This window comes from Euprymna scolopes, chromosome 20, assembly GCF_053919585.1.
Source record: "Euprymna scolopes isolate OS-2025 chromosome 20, ASM5391958v1, whole genome shotgun sequence".
In the NCBI taxonomy this organism is placed as follows: Eukaryota; Metazoa; Mollusca; class Cephalopoda; order Sepiida; family Sepiolidae; genus Euprymna; species Euprymna scolopes.
In genome coordinates this window covers 84,856,654-84,884,197 of record NC_136501.1, presented here as the reverse complement: position 1 = coordinate 84,884,197, position 27,544 = coordinate 84,856,654, and the positions used below count along the sequence as shown (strand labels likewise).

The following is a 27,544-nucleotide window of genomic DNA, read 5'->3' as shown; positions in this document are numbered from 1 at the left end:
GAAAATAGTTAGGACCTTTATATTCATCATCTAGTTTATCCGATTATCGGGATTCATGGAGAATACAATCAAAAATAAATGTAAAAAAATAGATACATAAATAAATAGCTATTACATTCGTGTAGGGCTCTGTAATATTGTGGTGGAGAAAATGTTGGTAGGGATGAAGTAAATCCCAGTATGCCATTTAGGTTAGAACTTTTAAGTCATTTTCCTTTTTAATCACCCACATGCGAGTCAAGCCAGTGAGAAATCTTATAAACAAGCAGCAGAATAACCCGAAACTTTTTCCATTTACCTTTTTAAATAAATTTATCTTTACATATTCTGCCTATGTTTTTCCAATTCTTGCTACCATATGTAAAAATCCAACATTTATAAAAAAAGCTTTGAATACTAAAATCTCCATACACATAATTTTTTTGATAAAATATTCATAAACTATAAGTACTTTAAAATGATAGTTATTTTTCACCTGCATGACGAGGAGGAGGAGGAGGAGGAGGACTATACAGTCCTTCTTCAGTTAACTAGCCCAGTGCCCAGCTGGACCATATAATACCGTTTAGAAATCTAATAAATATTAATAAAAATGTGTTAACCGACAAAAGCAGAACATATCTATCATATACAATATATTAAAATAGTTATCTCACCTTGGTTAGCAGCCATAATGGCCTAAATGTGTACACTTTCACAGTTAGGTAAGTAACGTACAAAGCATACACACTCATGGCTGCCCAACAGTTGACTGAAGCATGTGCAAGCAGCTCTGTTGTATCAAACGACGCCACAACACGTATTAGATGTGTAATAAATAGCATCAGCGTTCTCTGCAATATGCTCACTAATAATAAGCTCTTTTTGGAAAGAGGACCATGCGGTCTTTCTAGGCATTAAAGAGTTAAACCTGATTTGTGTAAAATTCATTCTCTTCTTTCCGTTTGTGTGTATATGTGAACGCGAATTTGGTGTCCATTAAAGTGCAGTTGATGTTATCTATGTTCTGATTGGTTGAAGTTTTTGCCTATTTAGCTGTAGAGTGTTTTTTTTTCTAATACTAAGTTTGTGGTTATTAAATCTAAGTTTAAAAGCTAATTTATGTCTCATCTATGCATCCGGTCGATACTTTGCGTAAAAGGAGTAACATAACATTAGAGCAATGATAGGTAACGTGTGGTGTGTGTGTGTGCTTACAATTTTTTTTTTTTTTTCATTTTTATTTGTAGAGGTTTATAGGTTTACTATTTTTTTTATTTATAGAAGTATATAACTTATAGAGGTTTATAGTTTAAAAAATTTTTTTTTTTTAAATTGTTGACAAACTAAACATAAGATAATAGGTTTACTATATATATATATATATATATATATATATATATATATATATATATATATCATTAATCTAGTATTGACTATACCTTTTCCATAAATATTTAAATAAATGTTTTGAGGTACAAAATTTGTAAATGCATCTAAACACAATGCGTGGAAAAATCTCTAGAGCTGTTTCAACTATCATCTCATCAGGAGAAATTAATAGTATAATTCAAAATAATATTGATGAAAAATAAAGAGCACTGAGGAAATTTCAAGTGCCCGGACTAATTTAAATAAATAATTTAATTAAACATCCATGTAAAAAATGATTAAAATGGCAACACGTGAAGGAAAAAAAAGAGGAGTGGGGAGAGTCAAAGTTTCTCCAAAGAGATTCAACGCCTTTACAGACTCCTTCTACAAACAGGGAAGGTTTGTGTAAAGCAACAGAGATTCCAAAATTTTTTTAAATGATTTTTGGAATCCGTTCTTTGTAGGACTTCAAAACCACTATTTTATACATGGGTTTTCAGCAAAATGCTAGCCATCATTCAACATTACCTGCTAACTTCTTTTTTTCGTTTCGATGTTTTGTTTTAACTCCACCAAACAGCTAGGTGTATCAGAATTTGGGAGAATTTTTGACACCCCTAAGACGAAACTGAGAATAAAATATAAAAAACTCGTAATTACTTTTTTAAAAGTGGGTTGTTTATTTTCTTTATGGATTATACTTCCAAAATAAACTATTAAAGTTGTATAAAAAGTAATAGAAATAGTATTTTTTATTAAAAAAAAAGAAAAAGTGTTTACAAAGTGCCGACGCGCTTCCATGCAGCAATTTTTTTACGTAATGAAATTAATTGAATTTTACGAGTTAAATATTTTTCTTTTTTTAAACTTTAAAAATCTATCAAAATTTTTCTATTGATTCAATTTTTACGATATTTTCAGGGATAATGTGAAATTTTATGCTCTATCCAATAAACCGAATATAATATTTTAGATAAACGTTTTTTTACCCCCCCCTATTTTGAAATGTCTATTTAAATTTAAATAATTAATTAATGTACCAAAGTTTTGTACATCACAAATTGAAGATAAAAGATCAATAAATAATATATTGTAGATTAAAAAAAAAAAAAAAAAAAAAAGTGTTTTTGGAAATTTACCTGTAAAGTCCAAAGTGTGAAACTTTTTTTTTTTTAAACCACGTTGATTTTTTTTAATTGGAAGCCTATGTTCTGCTTATATTGTCCAGTAAGTAATGGACGATAACAACAATTGTTTTTCTATTTCATTCAATATTTTCTTTTTTTTAGATATTTAAAAAAAAAATTTCACTCGACAAAAAAGAATGAAAATATAATAAATCAAAAATTTATGTATTTCTTTGAGAAAAGAAAAAAAAAATTCCTGGGGTGTTTTTTTTTTTTTTTTTTTTTTTTTTTTTTTAAGGAATAATCTTATGAGTAGAACTTGACTATTTTTAAACTATGGAAACACATATTTCTCCAGGTACAAGGCTACACGCCTAACGCGAACGTGTGGTTTTTATGTCCTTTTGTTCATTCGTAGTTCAAAACAAGGAGAAAGATTACTTCCGGTTTTTCGAAAAATGCTTCCATGATCGCGCGTTTTTCAAATAGTCGTTTAAAAATTATTTTATTTAAAAAATAAATGGAATTTAAAATATAAATATGGATAAATTCTTAACAATGAAGAATGGAACCACACATTGAATTGTTTTTTGTTTCTTTTTTAGGTAAGTGATTATTTGGAATTCATATCGATTTTTTATACTCGAAGGAAGAAAAATTTCGTTGATTTCTTCAAATCTTTTTTAAAGAAAGCCGATTTAAAAAAACAAATATTGCATAATTTGCTATTAAACCTGTTATTTTATAAACATTTGGTCTTTGCTCCTTTAATTGAAAAAAAATTAGGGTTTGAATTACATTTTTCAAGTAGTTATAAGCTTGTAAAAATAGGAGGTCGAATTATTCAATTTTTTTTCACGCATTCTTCTGACACTGTACCAAACAGCATTCACCGGTAAACATTATTTTAACTATTATCATCGAGTGTACATTTTTAGACTTAATAAATGGTTATTCATTGACGATGACTATTGGGAATATAGCTTGTATTAAATAACAAAATAAACGTATTAAAATTTCCTCTGGAGAATCATTCAACTTTTCTATCCAATATAAATTCATCGGTTAAAATTTATAAACACACGCATACACATACAAAAAAAGAAAAAAAAAAGGTAAACATTACTATTAGCGACATAATAAATTATTTAAAAAAACAACAACTTATTTTAGTTTACCTCCTCATTTGTGATGTATTTGTGTGAAAAATTTAAATATTTAATGTATTTATTTGCTTCCTCACCAAAGCAAATTAGGCACAAGGCCGTTTTTAATGTGGGGTAAAACCCAGCTCCCCTAAAAGTAGACAAAAAGGGGGCACTCTGGTTACCAAAAATAATAATTGTCCCATGATTGCGACTAAAGAAATAAGAGTTCGATACTGTACTTCCGGTCAATAAACAAAATGTCTGACGCCTTATTACTTTACTCCAAACAAATTATGGAAATCTAAGCGGTTATAACTTCTATTAAATATTTAAATTTTTGACGCATACACGTCACAAACGAGTCAGTAAACCAAAAAAGATAAAATTAACGTGATCTTGCCCGACATAAAACACATGTTGACCTACTTTTGTTGGACACGTAACTTGCAAACGTTTTAAAACTACCAAACCAAAAAAAAAAGCTGATCCTTGATAAGATGACGTAAGTAATAAAACTAGTCAAGCAGGTGAACTTGTGAGAAGGGTGGGTTTTCCAAAGAGCAAATATGTCTGAGTAGTAGACAAAGTTTGCGTTTTGACGTCAAAGCTTCTTAGGACAGAAAGGATTTAGCTGCAATTAGTTCTACGTAACTGGCGTTGCTCGGAATGAAATAAAACAGTTTTAGTTTTTGCTATTATTTTTTTTTTAATTTGAAAAACTTTTACAGAAAAAGAAACAAAAGTTTATTTCCGTTTCTAAATTTTTTTAGATGAGGATTGGCTATTCATATTATTTGGATTCTTCAGACGACTATTCACAAAACAGTCGTCCGAAGAATCCAAATACAAAAAGTTTATTTGTAAGTCAAACAACTATTATATTCTTTAATTTAACATATAAATTACCCTATTTTATATTATTCCATGTTTTGGGATATTTGAAGACCTGCAGTGTAACACAGACGTGCTAAATAATAATTAGTTCTAAATGAGAGTCTTCTGGTTCAATCCTCAGTACGGGGTATACTAAGAATACAATTTAAAATGCAATGACAACAAATACTTCTCATAAACAGTTTTTCTAAATAATTAATTTCTGTTCATTCCATTCTTTTTCCATCCTCTCACCATTCAATTGACAATCCGTCTCATTAATTCTCATCCTCAAATGTTTTTTGGCCTTGATAAATGATGTTTATTATTGAAAAAAAGATATTGAATAAGTGGTCCCTTTAAATATTTGTATTTAGATCACATTTTACTTAAAACTTCTTACTCCTACTCTGATATGCGCACACAAGGATCGAATACGCAGACATCGTTTTACAGAGAAGGGCCAGCATCTAAAACGCAACCATTTTAAAAGTCACCTGTGTATAATTATAAATCAACTATTCAGCAAACAAGACAGGGATTTTTTTATGTGACAAGTTGTTCACCTTAGCAAAACATTTCATCTTTGCGTTTTCATCGATTCAATCTGCCTAAATCATGGCTGATGGAATGAGAACAAACTATACTTGTTAATAGTTTGCATAGTGAAGAGTTCCATTTGAAATTTTATGCAGATTATCAAGTGCAACAAAATACACCTGAAGAAGGTCGGAGGTTACATCGGCTGAAACGTTGCACGACGATGAAGACAGTAATCCAAAAAATCCACATACATTACTTTAATTAGACTTAAGAATAAAGACACTATTTCCAAATTGACATCGAAATTTCAAATTTTTCAGATATTTCTTACCTATTTCTTTCCATGGTAGTTTTTATTTGAATGAAAATATGAATCTTTTTAAACAGTTATTTACTTTTATTAAATAAAACAATATATTAATATTATTTTGTAATAATATTCGAAATTTGCTGCGAGAGAAGATGCCATCCAAGTCTTCAAATAGCTGCATGGGGAATACAATGTGGACTGTCTCAAGATGCTTCCTTTGAAGCAAGATTGTAGGACCCGTGAGCATTCCTTGTTTATATAAGCAACGACATCCAGTCAGTTCGAGCACACTTCTCTGAACGTGTGGAACCAACTGCCAGGAGAAGTTGTATCTGCAGAATCACTCAATACCTTCAAAGCCAGACTAGATGAACATTGGATGAATCACCCCCTTTGCTTTGACTACAAATCAAGAAATGATGTGTATTGAGAGACTAATCTCGGGTATGTGTTCCTTCTCACTGTAGATTGGATTGTATCTGTAATTGACATTTACTGCAGGAAAGATATCTTCTCTATGAAAAAATATTCTAAGCAGAATAATTGTACTTTCAAAGAAATTAAAGCAAATTATTATTTTTTTTCCTTTTTAACAACATGGACTAACACCAAAGAAAAGGAAACGACTATTCAGAATGTATTATTGATATTTTAAGACAGAAAGTAAATCTAATATAAGAAATCCAACGACTTTATTTATACATTAGAAGAAGTAAAAACAGAAAAAAAATATTTCAGATGAGAGTTTGTCATAACACACGGGAATTCAGAAAACTGATTTTCTTTGTACTAGGACGACAATCTCTTTTCTAAAAATAACTTCCTTCAATAAAGATGAAAGACCCCCCCCCTCTCTCGATAAAAAACAAGATCTTTCTTGATAACCGTTTATAGACAAGGAAGTCCAATCTAACTTATTAAGAGGATTGTGTATGGCCTTTGAATTAAAAAAATAAATAAATAAAATTAAAAAAAAAAAAAACCCAAAAACCGAATATAATAATAAAAAAGCCAGTATCAAGATTATTAACACATCACTCAATATATCCCTCGTCTAATAAACCAAATTTCATGTACAATTCAAATTTATTCATCAACAGTCTCTCTTCCTAGGATGATACGTTGATCCCAACATTTCTTTAACAGTTCAATGCTTTTTTTTTGTAGAAGCATTTGTCTTTGGCCTCAAAATATGCATCAGTTTGATATCTTTTCTTTATTGGAGTCAAATCGTTTTCTCTGGATAATTCTATTGAGGAGTACAAACAACCAGTAGTCACTAGGGAGCATATCTTGAGAATAGAGCAGGTACAGAAATAAATCAAAATGCAATTCATGTAGTTTTGTCAACATTGTGTTGATAAAAGAACACTTTGTTTTCATTTATGGTCGATTCTTTCCTTCAAAACACACCAATAATGTTATATGATATTTTTTATTAATGGTTTTTTTCTTTCTCAAAAAAAAAAAGAAAAAAGAAAAAGAAAATACTTTTCACAAAATATGGTGGCCAAAAACTTGTCTGTTACTGTTTGTGTCCTGGGGCTTATTGACTGATGTCTTTATTACTAGTTGTGCCTACTCTTTATAGCTCAAGATTCAGCAATGCCCCTATTTACTTCCTTCCCCACCAGGGCAGAGTTATACACAAGGCTGATTCTTAATGCAGGGAAAATCCAGCTCCCCAAAAGGGTCTCTATGGATTAGTACAAAAATAACCATTGCCTTAGTTGAGAAGACTTTGTTCCTAGCAACTTACAATTTCTTAATAACCTGTATGCTACAAAGAAATTGACAAAAAAGTTCAAATTGTAAGGGAGATAACCCACTTTTTAAACTTTTAAGATTAATTAAAAATTATATCTTAAATTTTAACTCTTTCTATCTCATTAATATTGTCTCTGTTGTAATAACATTGGAGTGAAACTTTTTAGTGCAAAGAACTTGCCACAAGTATAAAAAGGAAGAAATGGCTAGTTAGAATCAAATATCTATTTATCAGAGACATTGCTATTTTAATCTATCATAGAAATCACCCCCAATTAACTTAGATAATGAAACTGATCTACTATTTTTATTATTGAATTATTAATGTATGTGTGCATCTGCATGTTTAAAATTCTGTCATGCTATGACTAATTTTTTCCTTAATAAAAAAAGTTTTTTATTAATAAAACCAGGATTTGTTCTTTCTAAAAATAAAACTCTAATAAGGAAGTATTCTTTCTAAAAACAAACCAAAAAATTATCTTTCTAAAAAAGATCAGAAAGTGTTCTTACAAAAAGAAAAAAAATTCTTTAAAAAAAAAATTAAAGTTGTGTTTTTGTGTGAAAAGTAGGAGGACCTGTTGTTACTCAAGATTTAATGCTTCTTGTGACTAGCCCAATAACACCAAGCTTTTTCATTCTTATTTTTAACATTTTATAATATTAAATTTTGGAGTATACATTCAGTATTGAATGGAGAGGGGAGGATGGGGTGTATATGTGCTTTTTATATGGAAATAAATTTCGGTACTCAAGGTATACACGGTATTTCCTCGGGAATCAATCTGGATGTCAGTGCACTCTTGCGCCAAGCTCTGGACCTCCTATTTATTTTCTTTCTTTCAACTTCTACAATTTGCAAGTTATAAATTTTAAAAAACAAATAAAGTAAAGTAAAATGTAATTCTTTGAATGTCAAGTTTGAACACAAACCTCATAATAATAATCAAAATGAAATACAAGTATTCGGATACTCTGGTTATTTATGCTTATGAAAGTTCTATCTCCAACACAAACAGACAGGAACAACAAATTTACAGACATGTTGGGTTACCCATAGAGCTGAACTTAATTATTTGAGTCAGGAAAAAATAACTTCACAAAGCCAGTTGAATTTCAAAACCCAGATAAAATCCCAAATTAGTCTTTCTTTTTAGCACTTAGTTAATATTACTGATACTTGTAACGATATTCTCTATTGTTTATAATTAACTATTTCAACCGACCATTAATAAACAGAGAGAGAAAGAGAGTGGTAAGCAGACAAACAGAGAGAGAGAGAGAGAGAGAGAGAGAGAGAGAGAGAGCACTTGTCTTGTTACACCTAGCTACATTGTATATGACAACAGTAAGGCTTCTTGGGGAACAGCTAAATTTGCTTCCGCTTGCTTAAGTTTTCAGCCAAAAAGAGTGTTCTAAAGTAGTTTTAGCAGGTTCCACTTTGAAATCACCTTTGACCATTAAGGTATCACTTAGACCTTTTCACCAAGACACGGTCTTCACCACAGAACACTGGTAATTTATCTCATGATTTTCCAGACTAATAATCTTTTCTCATCTTAAAATATGCTTTATTGACTTTGCATGTAAGTGTTGGATTCACGGGTAGAAAATACACGTTATTGATTTCTTTATACTCTAGTTGAGAGAACGAGGGATGGAGGGTGGCATGGAAGAGATTTAATTTCAAAATTTCTGAGTATGTTTACATAACACATACTTTATTCACACCACAGACAGATTTCAATTTAAAAAAATCACCTAATATTAAAATTAAGTCAGTTAGATTTTATAAGTTAGACCTAAATAGCATTTACGTTGACACATCATGTTTCATAATCATTACTAATGTAAATTATTTTGAAAATTAGTTAAAGGCAATTTATTTTGCTTTACCCCCTTATTTGTAACCTATTTGCATTAGAATAATATCTAATATTTAATAGAAGTTATAAGCATTTAAAGTTCTAGAAATATCGGATCTGAGGAAAGTAGCCATCTTTGTTTACTCAGTAACTTAAAGAAGGCTAAGAATAAATAAAGAAAAAAATTCTTTTTGACAAATTTCTCGACATTATTTTAAAATAATTTTTAGTTGGTAATAGCAATCATTAATATTACTGATTCTTTTATTCTAACTGTATAGGTAAAAGAAGTCATCTACTCCTGATAACAGGAAGTACTCATGGAATTATCTCCCCTGATAACAAGAAGTGAGTAAGGAGTGATTTCCTTATTGGCTATATATAAAGGACAGATGGGAGCAGCCATTTGCTTTTTATGTGGATCCTAGCAACAAGCTGGAAGGATACATTTTTCCATTTTACATGTGGCTACTTAAATATAATCAACATTGTAAAATGTGAAAATTTGTAAAACTACAGTAGACATTGAATGTATTCACCACCAGACATGATGGAGCAAGAAAGTGTGCATCTATTGAAGCAACTTATTGAGCTTCAGAAAGAAAACATTGAGCTAAGAAAAGAGATGCTTCACAGTCATCCTAACATGTCGCAGGTGAAAAAACAGAATGGCCCTTGATAGGATTGGATACCACTGACAGAAAATAGGGTTCTGTTTTTGGATACATGGGCCAGATACAAAAATGTATGCGAATCGGAAGACTCAACCATAATCCGGAATGAACTACAGGAAACATGTATACCGTAAACAAACAGGCTACTTTTTGAACTGGCAGGGTCAAAGAAGCTTAACCCTTCCACAGAGGAGTACTTACTATGTCAGATATAACTAGTGACAGTGAAAGGATTACACAAAGAAGTTCACCAACAGAAATTCCACTCCACAACAAGAATGAATCAATAACACATTTCTTATCAAGACTGAGTGGCCAAGCCACATTTTGTTAATTTCGAATTCAATGTCCAAACAAACAAATTTGCTAGCAGCAAGTGGACTATTCAGGAAACATGGTTGCCGGGCAGATGATAGCTGGCCTGAGAAACAATGGACACCAAAGGAGAGTACTGGCAGAGGTAGCTTTGCTTGATGGAGAAGAAGTTTTCACAATTGGTCTGCTTGGAAGCAACAGACAAGTTAACTCCCCACTTTAATGATGCAACACATCTTCTTACGCTATCTGGTGTACAAAGGTTGGACCAAAAACAGCACAACCAGAAGACTAAGGCTCCTTTGACCCTACAATACACAGAACGTTGCAATGAGTGCGGAAAAATGTCACACCTTAGAGGGTTGATAAGGCTAAAAGATTATCTAGCAGCTAGACTTAAGTGACACTTTTTCGATGTGGTGGGGCACCTGAAAAGGATATGCCATAAATTTAAGGGGTCCAGAAGAAAATCAAGTAAAGTATTGAAAAGTAGGGAGTCATTCGTATTTAGCAACAGCATCTAAATAATTTTTCTGCTCACAAACACAATAAGACACAGCCAGTGAAGCCAGTGAACATGCTTCACCTTGAGTGGGATTGGGAGCAATTTCAGAAGTGTGCCCCAGAGTTATCCCCGACTCCCCTCAGTGATAGTGGAGGCGACTACGATACCCAAAATTTACACAAGATTTGAACATGAATTGAAAAAAAAAACGGTGATCCAGCACAGTTATTGCATCTCTGTCTTTGCAGACATAGAGGCACAAACGTGTTTGAGTGGGTTTGAAATTCAGAAACTCCTTGGATACCTAGAGGGGTACCTAGTGTCAAACACCAATTGGATATGAGGCATAATGGACAGCTATTTACACATCAGAGGTGTTTTGTTTCTGTGCATAAAAGTGGATTTATTGCCTCCCAATTTCCCAACCAAATGGATGGCCCTGCAGAAAGTCTGTCCTGTGGAAATCAGAAACCATCAAGCCAACAAACATGAACCGAAGCAATGGCTAATGGAACATTTTAAATTAAGCGCATTCGACACGTCCACACGAACCACTGCAAACAATGAAGGGTAAACCTTTAAAGATAAAGTTCGTCCTAGAAGTAACACCAACAGCAATTCATACACTGATACCTATTTATCACTGGAAGAATGTGAAGCAGAACATAGGCAGAGATACTGCGCTGGGAATAATTCCAATAGGTGTTCAAGGATAGTGGTCATAGTAAAAATAAAGGATGAGTCGCCAAGGCATACTGTGCACCTACAGAAGATGAATGATGCCATTCTGAAAGAAACACATCACAACTTGTACCCATTCAATTAGGTTCTGATAATACCAGCACAAGCCAGAAAAATGGAACTGAATGCATGGAATGGATACCACAGTCTACAACTATTCTCAGCCGCACGGGATGCTATTACATTAATTTCTGAGTGGGGCCAATATAGGTACTATCGGGCCCCTCAAGAAATTCATTGATCAGGAGATGGATACACCCATCGGTTTGATGACATCACCATGGATATGGCTTGTAAAACCCAAAGCATAGGCAACTTAATAGAATCTTCATTCTGGCACATGATTGACTACATCAGTCACTGTGCAACCATTGCCGAAATGGAGGTGGAGTTTACAAGGTTCTTGGCTGCTATAAACGGTGTTGAACTCAAAAAAAAAAAAAAAAAAAAAAAAAAAAATGACAGAAGTCATCCTTCACTTTCCCTACCCCAATGGATATCACTGGGGTTAGGTCCTCATTTGGACTTGTGAACCAGATGTTGTATGGTCATCTTCCACAAACTATTGAGGGCAAAGAACAGAAAGTTCTATTGGGATAAAAAATTTGAGGACCTATTCCAAGAATAAAAGAGAATAATAGTGAAGAAGATTGAGAAAGGTACCCAAACGTTCGAAATGAACAAGATGACAGGACTGGCAACAGATCACAGCAAAACAGGAATATCGTATTCCCTATTTCAGAAACACTGCAGATGTGAGGGTGAATTAAATAAGAATTGTGGGAATGGTCATTGGAAGATCATTATGGCTGGATCCCATTTTACAAATGACGCACAATCACAATATGCACAAATGGAAAGAGAAGCTGGAATCCTTATGAATATTCATACTCAGATGCCTGGATTTTCTGGTAATAATGGATCACCTGCTACTAATAAAAATATTTTCAAACCAGGCCTTGGAAAACATTAAAAACGCCTGCCTGTTGAATTAAAAAAAAAAGACACTGATGTACAGATTACAGATTAAACATCATCCCAGAAAATTTAATTTAGTCCCCGATTGTGTATCCTGATACCCAGTAGGTACCCCACAAAAAACATGACCAAATGATCGACATTGCAGTCAAAACTGCCTTCACATTAATGAATGAAAGTGATCCTAAATTGAATGGGAAAGGACCGTCACTGCGGCAACCATAGATGAAGAATGCAGAACCTTAAGAGATCTAATTCAAGATAGTTTCCCTCAGTCATGCAACAACTTCCCACCCATAGCTTAAGTTTTTTGGCATATGTATGAAGAATCATATTGGCTATGAAGAGTTATTATCAAAGGCAACAACATCCTGATGGCTCAGCAACTTTGCATAGAAGTATTAAAATCGATTCATTCCACACATCAAGGCATAAATGGTATGCTGGCAAATGTAAGACAATGATTGTTCTAGCAACAAGATCCCAGTGCCACACTGGCAACACAATTACACCACACCAACCCAGCCCTTTGAGGTCATCAAGAGACCTGAAATTTTCATTCCAACAAGTTAGGGTAGGAACTTTATGTTATATGCTGATCGATGGCCCAAATAACATCAGGAAGGACCAAAATTGTATGCGATACCTTGAGAACTTCTGTACTTATGGTGCACCTGAAGAAATCTCTTCAGATAGAGGACAACCGTTTTAGTCCCAAGAGTAAGAGTCCTTTTTGAGGAACTAGGATATATGGAAACATACCATATTACGTTCAAAGTAACGTTCGGGCAGAGTTAGCTGTTAAGACTGCAAAATATATACTAACTGACAGCATGGACAGCTATGGACACCTGTGCCATGATCGAGCTACTCAGGCATTACTAACCCTTCACAATACCTCTGTCCAAGACCTTGTCATGTCCCCAGCTATAATGCTATATGGTCGGATCATTAAAGATCATATATACATATACACATCTTCTAACATAGCTTTTTACATGGCTTATTGCACGTTGTTAGTTTTTGCCAATAAATTGGATTTGATATCTTCAGGTACATGATTGAGTTTAGCTAGGAAAAAGGTTAAAAACCGCTGCTCTATCTTGTTTTGTAACATTTTTTCCTGGTGTAATAATGGCACAGTTAAAAATTGCACAAGTGGAAAACCTGTGCCATTATTACAGTGCACTGTTTTTTCTCATCTCTGACCTGCAGGGCCTTGTGCCATATTTTCCTGCAGTGAGAAGGAAATAAATCATACAATTATACAAAGAAAGAAAATGGTTGTGTCCGGGTATAAAATTAGTTGCAAAAACCACCAGGTTGCTATTTAATGGCGAAGAAGGTGACCTTTTTACCTGTTTGGTTATTTTAAAATAACATTGTTTAAAAATAACTTTGTCAAATTAGAGAGAAGGGGAGGATGAGATCATTTATTTTAAAATTAGATAATGATAAAGACATTAAACTTGATACAAGCAGTAAAAACATTTTTTTTTTTTTTTTGCTAAAATTACTAAAGACTAAATTGTGCAACATTGGCTTTTAATGGTCCTATTACATGCACTTTTCTGTCTTTTTATAAAATGTATTAAAATTTTTTCCTGTTGCCACCTGGACTTAGGGTTAATGATAGAGCATTTTTTAAATGTTTGATCAGGAACATTGGGCTGGTGCATCTGCCACTAGTCTCTTTCTCCTAGATAAGGTTCAAAAGAGAGCCGCCAATCTGATAGATCCTGAACTGTCATCTAAACTTCAGCCTCTGTCACATCGATGAAACGTACATCCCTCTGCCTGTTCTACAAGTACTTTAATGGTGAATGCTCTGACGAACTGAAAGCACTTATGCCCCCTCAACGTAAATACCCCCGACAAACAGCTAAATCCCACCCCTACACAGTAGAGATTCCTAGATGTAAGAGAGCCTTCTACTCCAGTAGTTTCCTCCCCAGGATACCTAGACTTTGGAATTCTCTTCCGGGTCCCTGCTTCCCCAACTGTACTGACATGCAGAAGTTCAAGTGTAACATGAACCGACAGCTTGCTGCCCAACTCCCTACACAGTACTCCTGATGCCTATGTCCCTGATAGTAGCCTCCTACAACAAAGTGGCAATGTGCCTTGTTTGGGTGAAAATGCAATTAAAAAAAAAAAAAATTGTTCGGCATGGTTAAATTTTTAGGGACTAAAAATAAATTTTGTTCTAAAAGGGATGGGATAATGCTTAGGTTCTATTGTAGAATATATAACAACAAGATAAAATAATTTAAAACTAACAATCAATTTTAAGGTATTTTGTAGGAAAAATGAGTTTTGCAAAAAGAAATATTATCCCATTCAAAGAAACATTCCTGTCAATATTACTTTAGTAAGTTCTGTCTAGACATGATTAGGATTAAAGTCCATGTCGCTACGTTGAAATTAATGAAGCCTTCATTCCTTGCAGTACAAATTTCACGATGAATACTGTGGAATGATTCGTAGAATAGTGTACAGCTGTGTGAATTTACTCATTTAGAAAGCGTTTTCCATATTTCATTGGCTTTAAGTTTAATATATTTAAAAAATATATATATAAAAAAACACAAAAACAAATTTGGACTACTGCATATTGCCTTTTCCAAAAAAGATACGATTGCAGAATACAGATCATGCTGAAATAATAACGTTATTATTTAGATACCCATTCTTAATCTAGGGAGGAGAAGGTGTTTTGTAACTATTCTGTACTTTCACCTAAAAATTTAATTTAACTTTAAAATCCTATCTTATATATATGATGAAAATAGTATTCCGACAAAATAGAGGAAATAAAAAGGAACAAACCGCATTATGCGTTCATCAACGTTTCGTCCCTACTTCGAGACTTCCTAAAGTAATATTGACAGGAAGTCTTGAAGTAGGAACGAAACGTTGATGAACGCATAATGCGGTTTGTTCTTTTTTATTTTCTCTCTCTCTCTCTCTCTATATATATATATATATATATATAACAGTCCGTGTTTTGGATAAATATCCCCAACCCCCAACCCGGCCACTTAAACTTCACGTTTATCGTATTTATTTTAAAATTGAGCCTTGTTAGCAAACCACACGAAATGGTCAATTCACGTGTTTTGTTGTTGAACGAAACAAGACACGTGATATATTGCACAATGCACCACGCGTGTTGAATACTGTGGGGGATTTGAACAGGAATTACGTTTCTTTTTAAGCCGAACATGACATTTAAGGATTGTTATTATTACTCAATATATGAATATATAAATAAAATGGGGGAGTGGCAAACAAACAAACAAGTCATTTGGTGACTCCTTTTCCTTATATTTTTCTGTTTCGGGTCTTTCCAAAATAAATTTAATTGAACTCTAAAAATAACATTTTAAATATAACTTAAAGGATGTACGGTGCATGCTTGGAATAAAACATCTCTATCTTTATATAAAGTTAGGTACGTTGGCAATGCGGAATCTAAGCTGATTGTTCTAAGGGAGGTAATTATTATACTAAGAATTGTAAGAAAGAATAATTTTTTCAACTACTTTATTTAATGAAACAAAGTTTTAAAACATTAACAAAAAAAAAAAAAAAAGAAAAAGTAAAATGCGACGATAATGTAATTTTTCTTTCCACAGTGGAGTAAGAAAAAAAATTTTTTTTTCAACTACTTTAGTAAAATAAAGTTAGCTCCCTTAAACACGCAGTTAAGATTCCGCATTGCCGGTATGTTATACATTTTAATATACAGGATTCACTTCTAAATTAACTGATCATTATGAATTTTGGAACATAGCTACTGAAGGGTCCAAATGTGGACTATTTGTAGTTTTAGTTTTATGCAAAAAAGGTACAAATTCAAATATTTCTGATTTTGACAAAATGTTAACCATAGGTATGAGACATCAATTAATATTCTCAAAATTTCAGTTCCTTTGGAGAATTTTAAACAGGTTTTAGGAGACATGATAAAATAATACAACCTAGGATACATTTGGAAATTCGGATATTTCAGATTTGCATTAAATTTGATCCATAGTCACGAATTAAGATTCCCTGAATTTCAATTCATTTTGAAGAACCCTTAAGCTTAAGCCTTAAATTTTAGATAATTTTTAGAATGAAAATCATATGATGAACTTTGATCGAACATGGATTAAGGATTCTAGACCTAAGGTTTAGTATCATTTATGACTTGACTTTAATCTTCGTAAGAAAAGTGGTAGAAAAATGTTCTGTTTAGGGAATTCATTTTACCAGTACTCGGACCGATATTTTTCTCGTTATTATATTAATAAAATCGTGGGAAGATTTCTCATGTATGTGTGCTTTTCTGTCAATAACAACTTTAGTATTTGCACAATGAAATTATTGTTTGTTTTATTTCTTTTTATAGGCTGTTTACCTGTAATCGCCCACAAAAATAGAATCTTGAATTAAAATTTTATTTTGGTTGAATTAGCCTAGGGTGTAGGGCCCAAGTTTTAACATTTTTTTTTCATGGATTAATTACCTTTTCTGCAACATGTGTTTTCTTTTATTGGCTGACTCATTGGAGTGGAAAGCCGCGTTTAATAAAAATGAAAGAGAAAGAAGACAAAAAAATAACAGAGTTTGAGATAACTCTAACAAACGCTTTTGTTATTGACTTGAAAAATTGGATGTACCTACTGACTAGTGTTGAGACGATTAATCGGAATTGGAACTGGAAAAATCGGAGCTTTTAGGGGTATCGGAATCGGAAAAATTTGAGCCTATTTTCCGATGCCAAAACCGATTCCTTAAATTATCATTTTTTATATGATTTTAATTTAAGAAACATCTTCCATTGCTTGTAGTAATAATAAAATAATAAATATTTATTGATTTAAACCTCCAGTAAAACTAAAATCTCTAGACCACCCCCTCACAAGTGTGTTTTCACGTTTGAGAAAATAAAAACACATTTAAGATGTGTTTTTACGGTAATCAGGACAAAAAATACTGTTATAGTTGAATATTTAGAGATTTATAAAGAATCGGAATCAGTAATTGTATCAGAATTGGGAATTTAGTATGGAATTGGTAATTGTATGGGAATCAGGAAAAATATCAGAATCGTCCCATCACTACTACTGACATTACCCCGAATGCAGTGAAGTTATTTTAGTTTTTAATTTTTAAACTTAAGATAGACAACTTCATTATGTTCTTCAAATTAGAATTTACTGATTTTTATTTTTAGGTGATTATTTAAAAATGTTTCATGTTGTCAGGTCCAGACTAAGTAAATGAATAATAAATTGTAGCAAAGCATTGCACATTATAATGCTAATAACATGGTGCAACAATAACAAATGAAAATTGGCTAGTTGATTTGTCAACTTAAATGCTATTTTTGTCTGCTTTTGAAAATTCTACAAGATAACAAGGAGGTAAATAACTTCTGGAATCTCGTGTGACTTTACATGCGATCTTTTTTTTTAAATCATTTGTATTTATTTTATTCTCGAATTGAACAAGAAGAACGGTTATACAAGATCTTGATCATAAATAAAAACGAAGTTTATTTCTATTGCAAACGTTTATTGTTCACTGACAATGATTAAGATCTACAAAAGATAGAAACGCAACAGTTAAGCAAGAGCAATAAGCATGGTGATCCTATAAAGCAGTGCATTCATAAGGAATGACATTCAAAAGCTCGGATTTAGGAAGGCAAAAACATTGCTTTTTTGTCATTAGGGTTAGGCTTAGTATAGATAATTCTAATTTTCTTTCCCGAGGAGGGACTAAGATAACTAACATTTCTATTTGACATTGTTCTTAGTTAACCTAAAAATTATAACATAATTCAAAAAAGATATCTTGGTATTATTATTATTTTTTTTTTTTTTACTTTAATGGCAATTTAACATTCACCGTTACATTAACGAATTTAAAAGGTTTTCGGATATGCTGAAAACGAATATCACATTTAAATTTGGGTCAGACAAGTAGTTTTCTGGATATTAAGACCTTTATTATCCAATATAATCCCTTATATTTTCACTGGCGGCCAGGTTTTTCCACAACTGAACACGTGTATACGTGTTACAAAACACCTTTCCTCTTATTTAGAATGGCGATGCCATGCCCACTGAAATTCATTAATACATTGTAAAAAATGTTTTAATATCTAGAAACCCACTTATCTGCACCAAATTTGAATGTGCTATTCGTTTTCATTAGACGTGAAATCCTACACAAGTTGTCAATTTAATGGCGAGTGGTGAGTTGCAGTTAAAGTAAAAATTTACCATGCAAACAAACTAGTTCGATATGGTAAATACCATATCGGACTAGTTTGTTTGCATGGTGAATTCATTTCGTAATTCACACGTAAATACTATTTACGTGTGAATTACGAAATGAATTCTAATATGATTTTAAAGCGTTTAAAATGTCGATTCGAAAGTAATTTCTTATGAGAAATATACAATATAAACCGAAGTTAATTATTAAGCTTCTTTTACACTGGTTAAACAAACAAACAAAAAAACAAACAAACAAATTGAAAATGGAGTCATTGTCGATAAAAGTTTATATTTGTATTGGCGCCTCCAAATTGATGTGGAATCAGTTGATACCCTTTATTAACCCAACAACCACTAACCTTAATGGTATTATTCCACATGATTTAGTGGCGCTAATATACTTGATCAAGGTACAGAATAGTTAACAAAGACCGGTTAACTATCTTCACCTAGACTTTTACCCGCAACAATTGCCTGATATTTGAAAAATAAACAAAGAACAACATCGATGGCAGAAGTAAACAATCTTACAAACTTCATATCCACGGGCCCTGCTGAGTGCCCTGCTGCTCAAGACAGATCGAAGTATCTGTTCTATTCCGTCTCAGGAGGCTATTCTGACAAGTATTACCTCCTCCTTCTGAAGGGGAGGGGGAATTACCTTATTATCAGTCGTCTGAGGTATATCTACCGAGAATTATAGACTGGGCCCATTACGACAAATTTTAGGCAAACGTTTGCTTTAAGGTCCTAAACTCCATATTGCCAAATACCTCAGATTCAACATTGCGACGGTAACATAAACCACTAAATAACAAAACTAAAAAAAAAATAAAACGACAAAAAAAAAAAAAAAAAACTTACCCTACGAAGGTCTTCTTCGTGTTGATAAAGTCGCATTATATCCTTCATATTTCGAAGGTTAACTTTTTTGTACAACTCTTATTTTAAACAAAACACAACTGGTTGCGTGTAAAAAGTCCAGATTCACCATTCACAATATCCGTCGAATCAAGCAAATATGTTGGAACTAAAGAAAATGTGATTTAAAATGAAATCAACACTAGAAAATCGTTTGCGCGAGGTGAGACTTCTCTCTCAATGATTGTTACAAGTCGCGAATAAATGAATCGAATTTGTTGATTGAAACAAAAGAGGGCGAGTGGAGGGTCTATTGTTGTTGTTTTCCCTTCACAACTTGGAAAGAAAGGTTATGTCTGGAATGCAATGAACACACTGACTGAACACTTAAAACAACGTTATTATCCTCGTTGAATGTTATGTGTTTTGGGTCACGCAAGCTGCTTCTCCTAGCTGAACCTGTTGTTTTTTGTTCCTCTCCCTCTTAAAGCAGACGGGGGTGAGACGGAGGAGGAGGAGCAGTTGTTGTGGTGACGAGTTCAATTGAATGAATAAAACCTGAATGAAGGAAGGAATGAATGTTCAGACGCCGAAGAGAATGACGACAACCGAGGAAAGAAGAGAAATTCCAGTCCTGCCTTCACTGGTCTCTTCCCCCTTTCTTCAGGCAAAACTTGTTCAAGTTTGTTTATATTCTCAACACCTGTTTCGTTGTTCACACAAAGACTTTTCAGAATCATACCAAGATATAAAAGAAATTATATATATATATATATATATATATATATATATATATATATATATATATATATATATATATATATATATATACACTGCTGTCTGTCTGTCTGTCTCCATATTTTCAAACTATCTCCTCCGAAACCAAAAGTCGCTGAACGGCTCTAGGGGCCTCAAATGATTGAATTCTTTTATGAGTTTTTAGTCGGTTAAAATTGTTTTTAAAGGGTAAAAAATGGGTCAAAATTGAAAAAAATCCTTGTCACGTTGGTACAGTGGTAACGTTACCAGCTTTGAATGGTAGAGTTTCGGTTTCAATTCTAGCTGATGGCACCCAAATCCTTTTTTTTTTTTACTTTTAAAATCACGACACTATAATAGTATATATGAAATCTGGAAAAATTAAAATATCATATTAAAGCGTATTTTACGCCTGGGCAAAGCCCCCCCCGCTAGTATATATATATATATATATATATATATATATATATATATATATATATATATATATATATATATATATATATATATATATATATATACACACACACACACACTAAACTAATGGCAATCTGGAAAAGGTAAATGTATTTTACTAAAGCAGTTGGAAAAAATCACTTTTTTTTCTAATAATTTTTAGTAAAATAGATGTACCTCCCTTAGACTAATAAGTTAAGATTCCGAATTGCCAAACTAATTAATCGATTATGGATTTTGGAACACAGCTTTAGGAGTCTACAGGTGAGCTATATTTAATTTAATTTTGTTTTATACAAAGGAGTTAGAAACGGAAAGTGGAAGATAATGGCATACAGGAGAAGGGCGGTGACCCCATACATCGAATCATATTCAAGCTCTCTCTTTTTGACATACTATCTCTCAGTACTAGGACTTATATTTGAGTAGGCACCGCCAAAAATGGCCGCAAAATCAAGTTGTTGTTGTTTTTTAAAACGAAATTACATTTATTAAAATCCATTATTTCTGAGTAACTTTTTTTTTACAGAAAGATAAAACCCTGAATTTTATCATATAGAAAACAGAATAATGTAAAACTTTTTCTACTATTTTTAATTAAATTTTAAATGTTAAATTTTCCCAAAAAGTTAACAATTGACATTTTTTGTCTTGCACAAAAAACGTACATAAATATTTAAAAAAAAAAAGGTTTTTGAAATAATTAATTAATTTATTTATTGTCTAACTAAGATTTAGGATGATTTTCTAAGAGAATATGCAAAAATATTATAATATAAGTACCTGGATTTCAAATAATTCCACTTATTCATATATGTAACCAGTTATTTCGCGTCGATCTAGAGTCTGTTTACGTTTGCGTTTGATAAGAAGCAAACTATGGAAGACCAAACAGGCCAAAAAAACTTATTTTTCAGTGACGAAAATTTCAATGTATTATTAAGCTGAGGCTGGCCAGTACCAGATGGGTGACCATTTGTATGAGTTTGGTTTTTAATGTGTATGTGTGTGGGGGCCAGGCTCCCCAAAATGGGGAGGGGGGGAATTTAAAGCAGAATAAAAAAAATTCTTTCAGCGCGTTTGGTCCACCGTAGTCGAAAGGCGGCAAACGTTTTCAAACGGGATCGAAAAAAATGATGCTATTTTTAACACAAAGGGCACAATATTTATCGAATTTTTTTTTTTTTTGGTATCGATTCTTCAAAGCATGCCCTGTTTAATAATGGTCATGCATTATTCGGCTCGCTAAAAAAAAATTGTTAATTTATTTATCAAAGATTTTAAAATGGCTTTTTTCGTATAAATATTAAAAAAATTTTTTTTGTTTTGCTTAACTTAAATTAATTATTTTACTTAACATATTCACCGAATTTCACACTTCAAAACTCAAAAGCGGGATAATTAAACACAATCGAAGTTCTGATATTCAGACGTCAAAATAAGGTATGCAAACAATTTTTTTTTTTTTTTTAAATCTATAATTCTGTCCCTTACAACAACACAATATGTTTTGTTCAGTTTCAGATGATTATTTTAAGCATATTTGTTCCCACTTCAAAACAAGGGGGGGGGAGTTTGTAAGCAAAAAAAATATATATATATATAAATATCGTTTATGAAAAATAAGTAGACCGTTATAAAGTTCATTCTTCTCTTAATAATCGCTGAAAATTTCGTATTGATCGGATAATTACCTGATTTTTGGTAGATTTTTAAAAAGACGGTCCGTCAAAAAGTACTGACCTGTCCCCTCCCCCGTTTTGGCGGTGCCTATATTTGAGTCTTTCAGGCATACAATCAAAGAGTTATTACCAGACATCACCAAATTTGTGTACGCCTTGTTGAAAATTCAGATACCTCAGAGTTGAAAAATTTTTAACAATAGCTATTAGCCATCAATCAATAAATATTCCCGAAATTTTACTCTCTTTGTAGTATTTAGGACTTTTAGAGGACAAACTACACTTTTCAGTCCCACTTTCCGAACCTTGTGTTGTATTTCTTGCATTCTGAGAGAAATAAAATAAATTAATAGAAGCAATAGTATAGTTTCGTCTTTAGGCACACAGATACCGAATCTCCATTAGTCATAGATGTAGAAATATTATTATTCTTTATTTTTGTATTGAAGTAAAGAGAGTCATTATTTTGCCATTTAATTTACATACGTGTTCGTGGTATGTACACACTTATGTAAATTAGATGATAATGCTGAAAAAAGAGAGCCAATCTTTCTAAATGCTTACAGAGAAACAGAGTGATCACATTCACACAGAGAGAGAGAGAGAGAGAGAGAGAGAGAGAGAGAGAGAGAGAGAGAGAGAGAGAGAGAGAGAGGGGGGGGTTACTTAATTATATATTACGGCTGATAAGGACAATCAAAACATTTCTTTTTGAATATGACTCAATCCCAGAATTAAAGTATAACTTAGCATGTATGATAAAAGTGTATATAAAAAAACCTTAGAGCAACTAACATTGATTAATTAACATTTGGTTATTATAACAGATAGATATGTTCAAAAAATAAAATAAATAGAAATGTGACCCGTTGGATCAGCTACTGAGTTAAGATTAATTTGTCTGATTCAGGGAAAAGTTACTTTGTAAAGTCAGTTAAAAAAAAAAAAATAAATAAATAAAAATACAAAATCCTAAATTTTTCTATTCTCCAGCGAAGAAGAAGAAGAAGAAGAAGGTGGTGGTGGCGGTGGTCAGAAAAAACCGATAGCAATAGAAAGAGGTTACCTAGCAAATTAGAGAATGCATAAAACTTAGAAACATCACGATTGTTAGACAATACAGAACTCCGAAAATGTGACAGTGATATATGTTCATTCACATAATTCTGAGGCAATACGTTCAGAACGGCATCTAGAACAATAGCGAAGTTGCTTTTAATATTAATCAGTGTTCATAATGAACGATTCCAAACGATTTGGATTCTTTTAATTATTTATATCATGGTTGATGGACAATATCATCGTAATCGTTAATAGTGAAAATTTGGTAAATTTGATATCTTAAAGGGATGACTCATCAAGAACTTGAAGACGACCATATTGTAGTCAGCTGGAAAGCAGGGAAATCGATGAGAGTTCCACAGGCGTGCAGTTCTAGAAAAAAAAAGTTTTGTTCATGGAATCTACATTTAGGTTTAGGTACAGATAAAGAGTGGAGGAAATTGTTGATAGCGGTTTTGGCTAGACAAGTGTTTTTCTTGAAAGTTTGGTGAGGGGAGGGACCATAGATTGGAGCTCAGATGAACACTTGCCATAAATATAATGATAAAGCAGAAACAGGTTCGCAACATCTCTTCTCTAGGAAAGAGGTTGCAGAGAAGAGAAAAAGGGCATCCCTCACTAGGCTACAAAGTCTATTTTGAACTCTGTAAAGGTAGGATAAGGTCTTTCTAGCAGCTCCTGCCCAGATGTGGCAACAATGCCCCATCCTTGGACGTACTTGGCTCTTATACAGGTAGAGAATTGAATCAGCAGTGAGATATCTACTGGAGCGGTAGGAGGATCCCACCATTTTTCCAGCGACCTTGGCAACGGATTTGATGTATGTGTTTTATTTCAGATATGGAGTAAAGGTCAAGCCCAGAAACTTGTCAAAACACGGGGCATACTGGTGTGTAACCTCTGACCTATTTCAGATGCATCTTGTTAAACAAAACTGAACTTCTTAGATTGTTTTCGTTCTGTCAGTCAGGTTGAGAATTAAGTCTTAATTTTAGTGAGGATTGAACTCTCAACCTCCAGAAGACTATCACTTAGAACTGATTGTTAAATTTTAAATTTTGTATGCATTCTTGATTTCGAAAAGATATATCTGAAGAAGGTCGGAGGTTACATTGGCCAAACCATTTTTTTTGTTCTTTTTTAAAAATAAACTGAATAATCGAAATTCTGAATCATCATCTAAAATGTTAGACATGATATCTAATTTTTTAGTCTTTCTTTTCTTTATTACCTTCTACTGGGGGGGGGTAGAGAGAGAGAGAGACGCATAGGATAAGAGAGGGTAGGAGATCAAACAACATTCTGCGCGACAGAGTGAAAGTTATATATAAAAACTTACTAAGAAATGAGTCACTTGCTGAGTTAATAAAAATTGTCACTAATTAGAACCATTTAAAATGAACTGTTTTCAAATATAACTCAATCTCCAAATTGTGGAATACTTTAACATCTATTTTGTGTTATTAAAATATATAGGAAAAAAGCCATAGGGAAACAAATGTCGATTAACTCAGCTTTAGTATAACAATAGAAAGAAAAACATTTCAGCGATACACAATTTTAATAACTGATTAAGAACGTATTTGCAATTCAGTTTTAAAAGAAAATGTAACAAATGTGCATTAATGCAACTGAACAGCTTTTTTGTTTCATTTTGAAGAACGCAGATCAAGGAGAGACAATGCCATTTTTTGAAAGGATCTCCCGCTCGGGTCAGCAATTGACCTCTGACTTTGGTCGTGATCGACTATACTGCTGGGAAGGTCCTCACATGGGTCTCAGTGTCTCAGCTCCGTGTTGATTTCTACTGAAAGCAAAAAGCTTTGCATGCGCTCCAGAAAAGAAAAGACAGACTCAAGTTTTCTAACTATGGAAAAAGTTAATTTCATGAAAGTTCAAGTTTTACATATATACAACGTTTGATTACACCAGAAAATATCAAGATTTCCCAAAATCTTATTCTTCGTTCTCATGATGGCAGTCAGGATGGATGGAGGGGGGGGGGCGTGGCGTCCTTCGGGAGCGTGTGTTTCTCTTGAGATTTGGCTTCAATCTGTCTATTTTGACCCGGGTATGTGTTCTTATACTAAGGTGACGAGGTGGGTCTGTCGATTCGCTAAACCAACCAGGGCCAGACACGTTTCTATGGAATTCCCAGATCCATTTTGTGTATGTGCAGTTCAGCAATTCGTCCTCAGTTTCGTAAATCTGGGACCAAAAATTTTCACATGACCTCAAAGAGTCAAACCCTGTCAATTTTCTCTCCCCAGAAATCCAGAACGTCTGAGCCAGAGTTCCCCAGGCCAGACGAATGTCATCGCTCCTTATTCTGACATTTCCTGTCATTGTTTTAAACAATAAAAAATATCTGTTTCTGTCACTGTCCCAAACAATAAAAATATCTGTTTTCTCGTTACTCGTCCCTTTTTATAAGTCACCTGTCACTGTCCGGGATTCAATTAACATTTAACAGACAATCTCAGCATTTTTACCCGGTCTTACTCAGAGTTTTAGGGGATTTTAACCTCCTCAATGGGGAGCAGGTATCGCTCCTCAAGACGGTCACGTCATAATTTTAGAACCAGGAGAATCGAAAATGTCAACAAATGTCTCCGCTGAATTATATAAATTATATTTTCTTCATTATAAGTTATGAAAGAAAGTGTTCATTGCTTTTTATATTTTTAGAAAAAAATTGAAATAATGTTTAAATGCTGTGTGTGTGTTCGTTAAGCTGCGATGGATTTTAGTCATTTTTTAGTGTCAACGGGCCCTTGATGGGGCAATGTTGCATGCTTACTATCAGTTCTGGGATTCAAGTACGAGAGAGAGAGAGAGAGAGAGAGAGAGAGAGAGAGAGAGAGAGAGAGAGAGAGAGAGAGATGTCTGGGTTCAAGCTTTTTATTTACTTTGTCATGTGCTCAGCTTGCCTGAGAAATGACATATTATTGGGTAAGTCCACGGCTATATCTCGGTGGCCGTGGTAAGCCGCGTGCCTGCGTCAACCAACTTTGAGCTCATAAATGAAATTTATTAAACCCGTGAAACAACTTCGCTGGTTGCACTGCAGTTCCATTACGTCTAATGTGTCTGAAGAAGTTTCATTCTTTTGTTTAGTTTGTTTTACATATTGTAAAAGTTAAATTGCATGTGTTCTTTTTTTAATTCTCAACTTTATTATCCCTGGCACTATTACCTACAGCAGCAACATGTAGTTTACAAATGTCCTTAAACCCTTCTTATATGCTAAGAATAATAAATTATTGAATGAAAAAAAAAAAAGAAAAAAAAAAAACATTTATTCTTCTTTAACGGTAACCGAGAATCTCGTATATTTTTGCATTAAATCTTTTGGAATCTCTGGGGATCTCTGGAACCTTTTCTAAAGTAGTGAAGAGATGAAAAATCAAATTATTTACTCATTGACAATTACTCTAAGTCTCGGTAGCAATACGTAAAAAAAAATAAATAAATAAAAGAAGAAGAAGACGGCAACAGTGTGCGTGCAGTTAGCATGATAAGACTATTAAAAGTCAATTTAAAGTTTAAATAACCGTCAAAGGTCAAGTTCGCCTTATGTTTGGTTTGTTTATAATTAATCACATTTATTTTTAGTTTTTGTTGCACAATTTTGTTTTTATTGTTTTTTGCTGCAATAGTGGCTTTCAGCACGCAGAAAAAAAAATAAAGAAAAAGCACCAGATTTTTTTTCCATGTTTGTAAAACCTTATTGAAACGTCAAACTGGAATCCTTCAACATATGCTAATTTCCCCCCACTCCTAAAATATATTCTACGTGTTTTTAGGCGATTACATGTAAACTGCTTAAAAAAGTTAGTAGCAAAAAGAAATAAAACAAAAAATAATTTTTTTTAAAAGTTAGATTATTATAGAATTATTTGGTTACTTAATCTTTATGTTAATTAAATAGGATTGAGATAACAGGACTAAGATATCAAAGAGAAGCGACTGAAATAAATGTATTAATGTATATGTCGTCATATATATATATGAATTTCAAATGGAAAGGAAGAAACAAAATGCTCGACTATTCGTCTGTTCAGTGGGTTTTATTCAAAAGACAGTTTTCATATGTGATCCATATCCCTTCAGCTTACAGTTAGTGTCAGGTATTCAGTATAGAAATATGGATCATTTTATCACCTTTTTTTAGTTGTAGGCTGTTTTTAATTATGGGATATTATATTTTGGTTTTCAGATAATGTCAGGTCATCAGGAGAGAATATGTA

At 32.9% G+C, this 27,544-nt stretch overlaps 1 protein-coding gene across 4 annotated transcripts in view; it reads right to left on the bottom strand.

Moving 5' to 3' along the window:
• The window catches only part of LOC145241508 (guanine nucleotide exchange factor for Rab-3A-like), a 299,829-nt gene that overhangs the window by 26,228 nt on the left and 246,057 nt on the right, over positions 1–27,544 (bottom strand). The window contains exon 1 of one of the 4 annotated variants that reach the window (XM_080104545.1): positions 657–1,248. The exons of the other annotated variants lie outside the window; for them this stretch is intronic. Coding sequence (XP_079960671.1) covers positions 657–824 — 168 coding nt within the window. The 5' untranslated portion in view covers positions 825–1,248. Of the gene's footprint in view, positions 1–656; positions 1,249–27,544 lie in introns of those variants that run through there. 4 annotated transcript variants of the gene reach the window in all.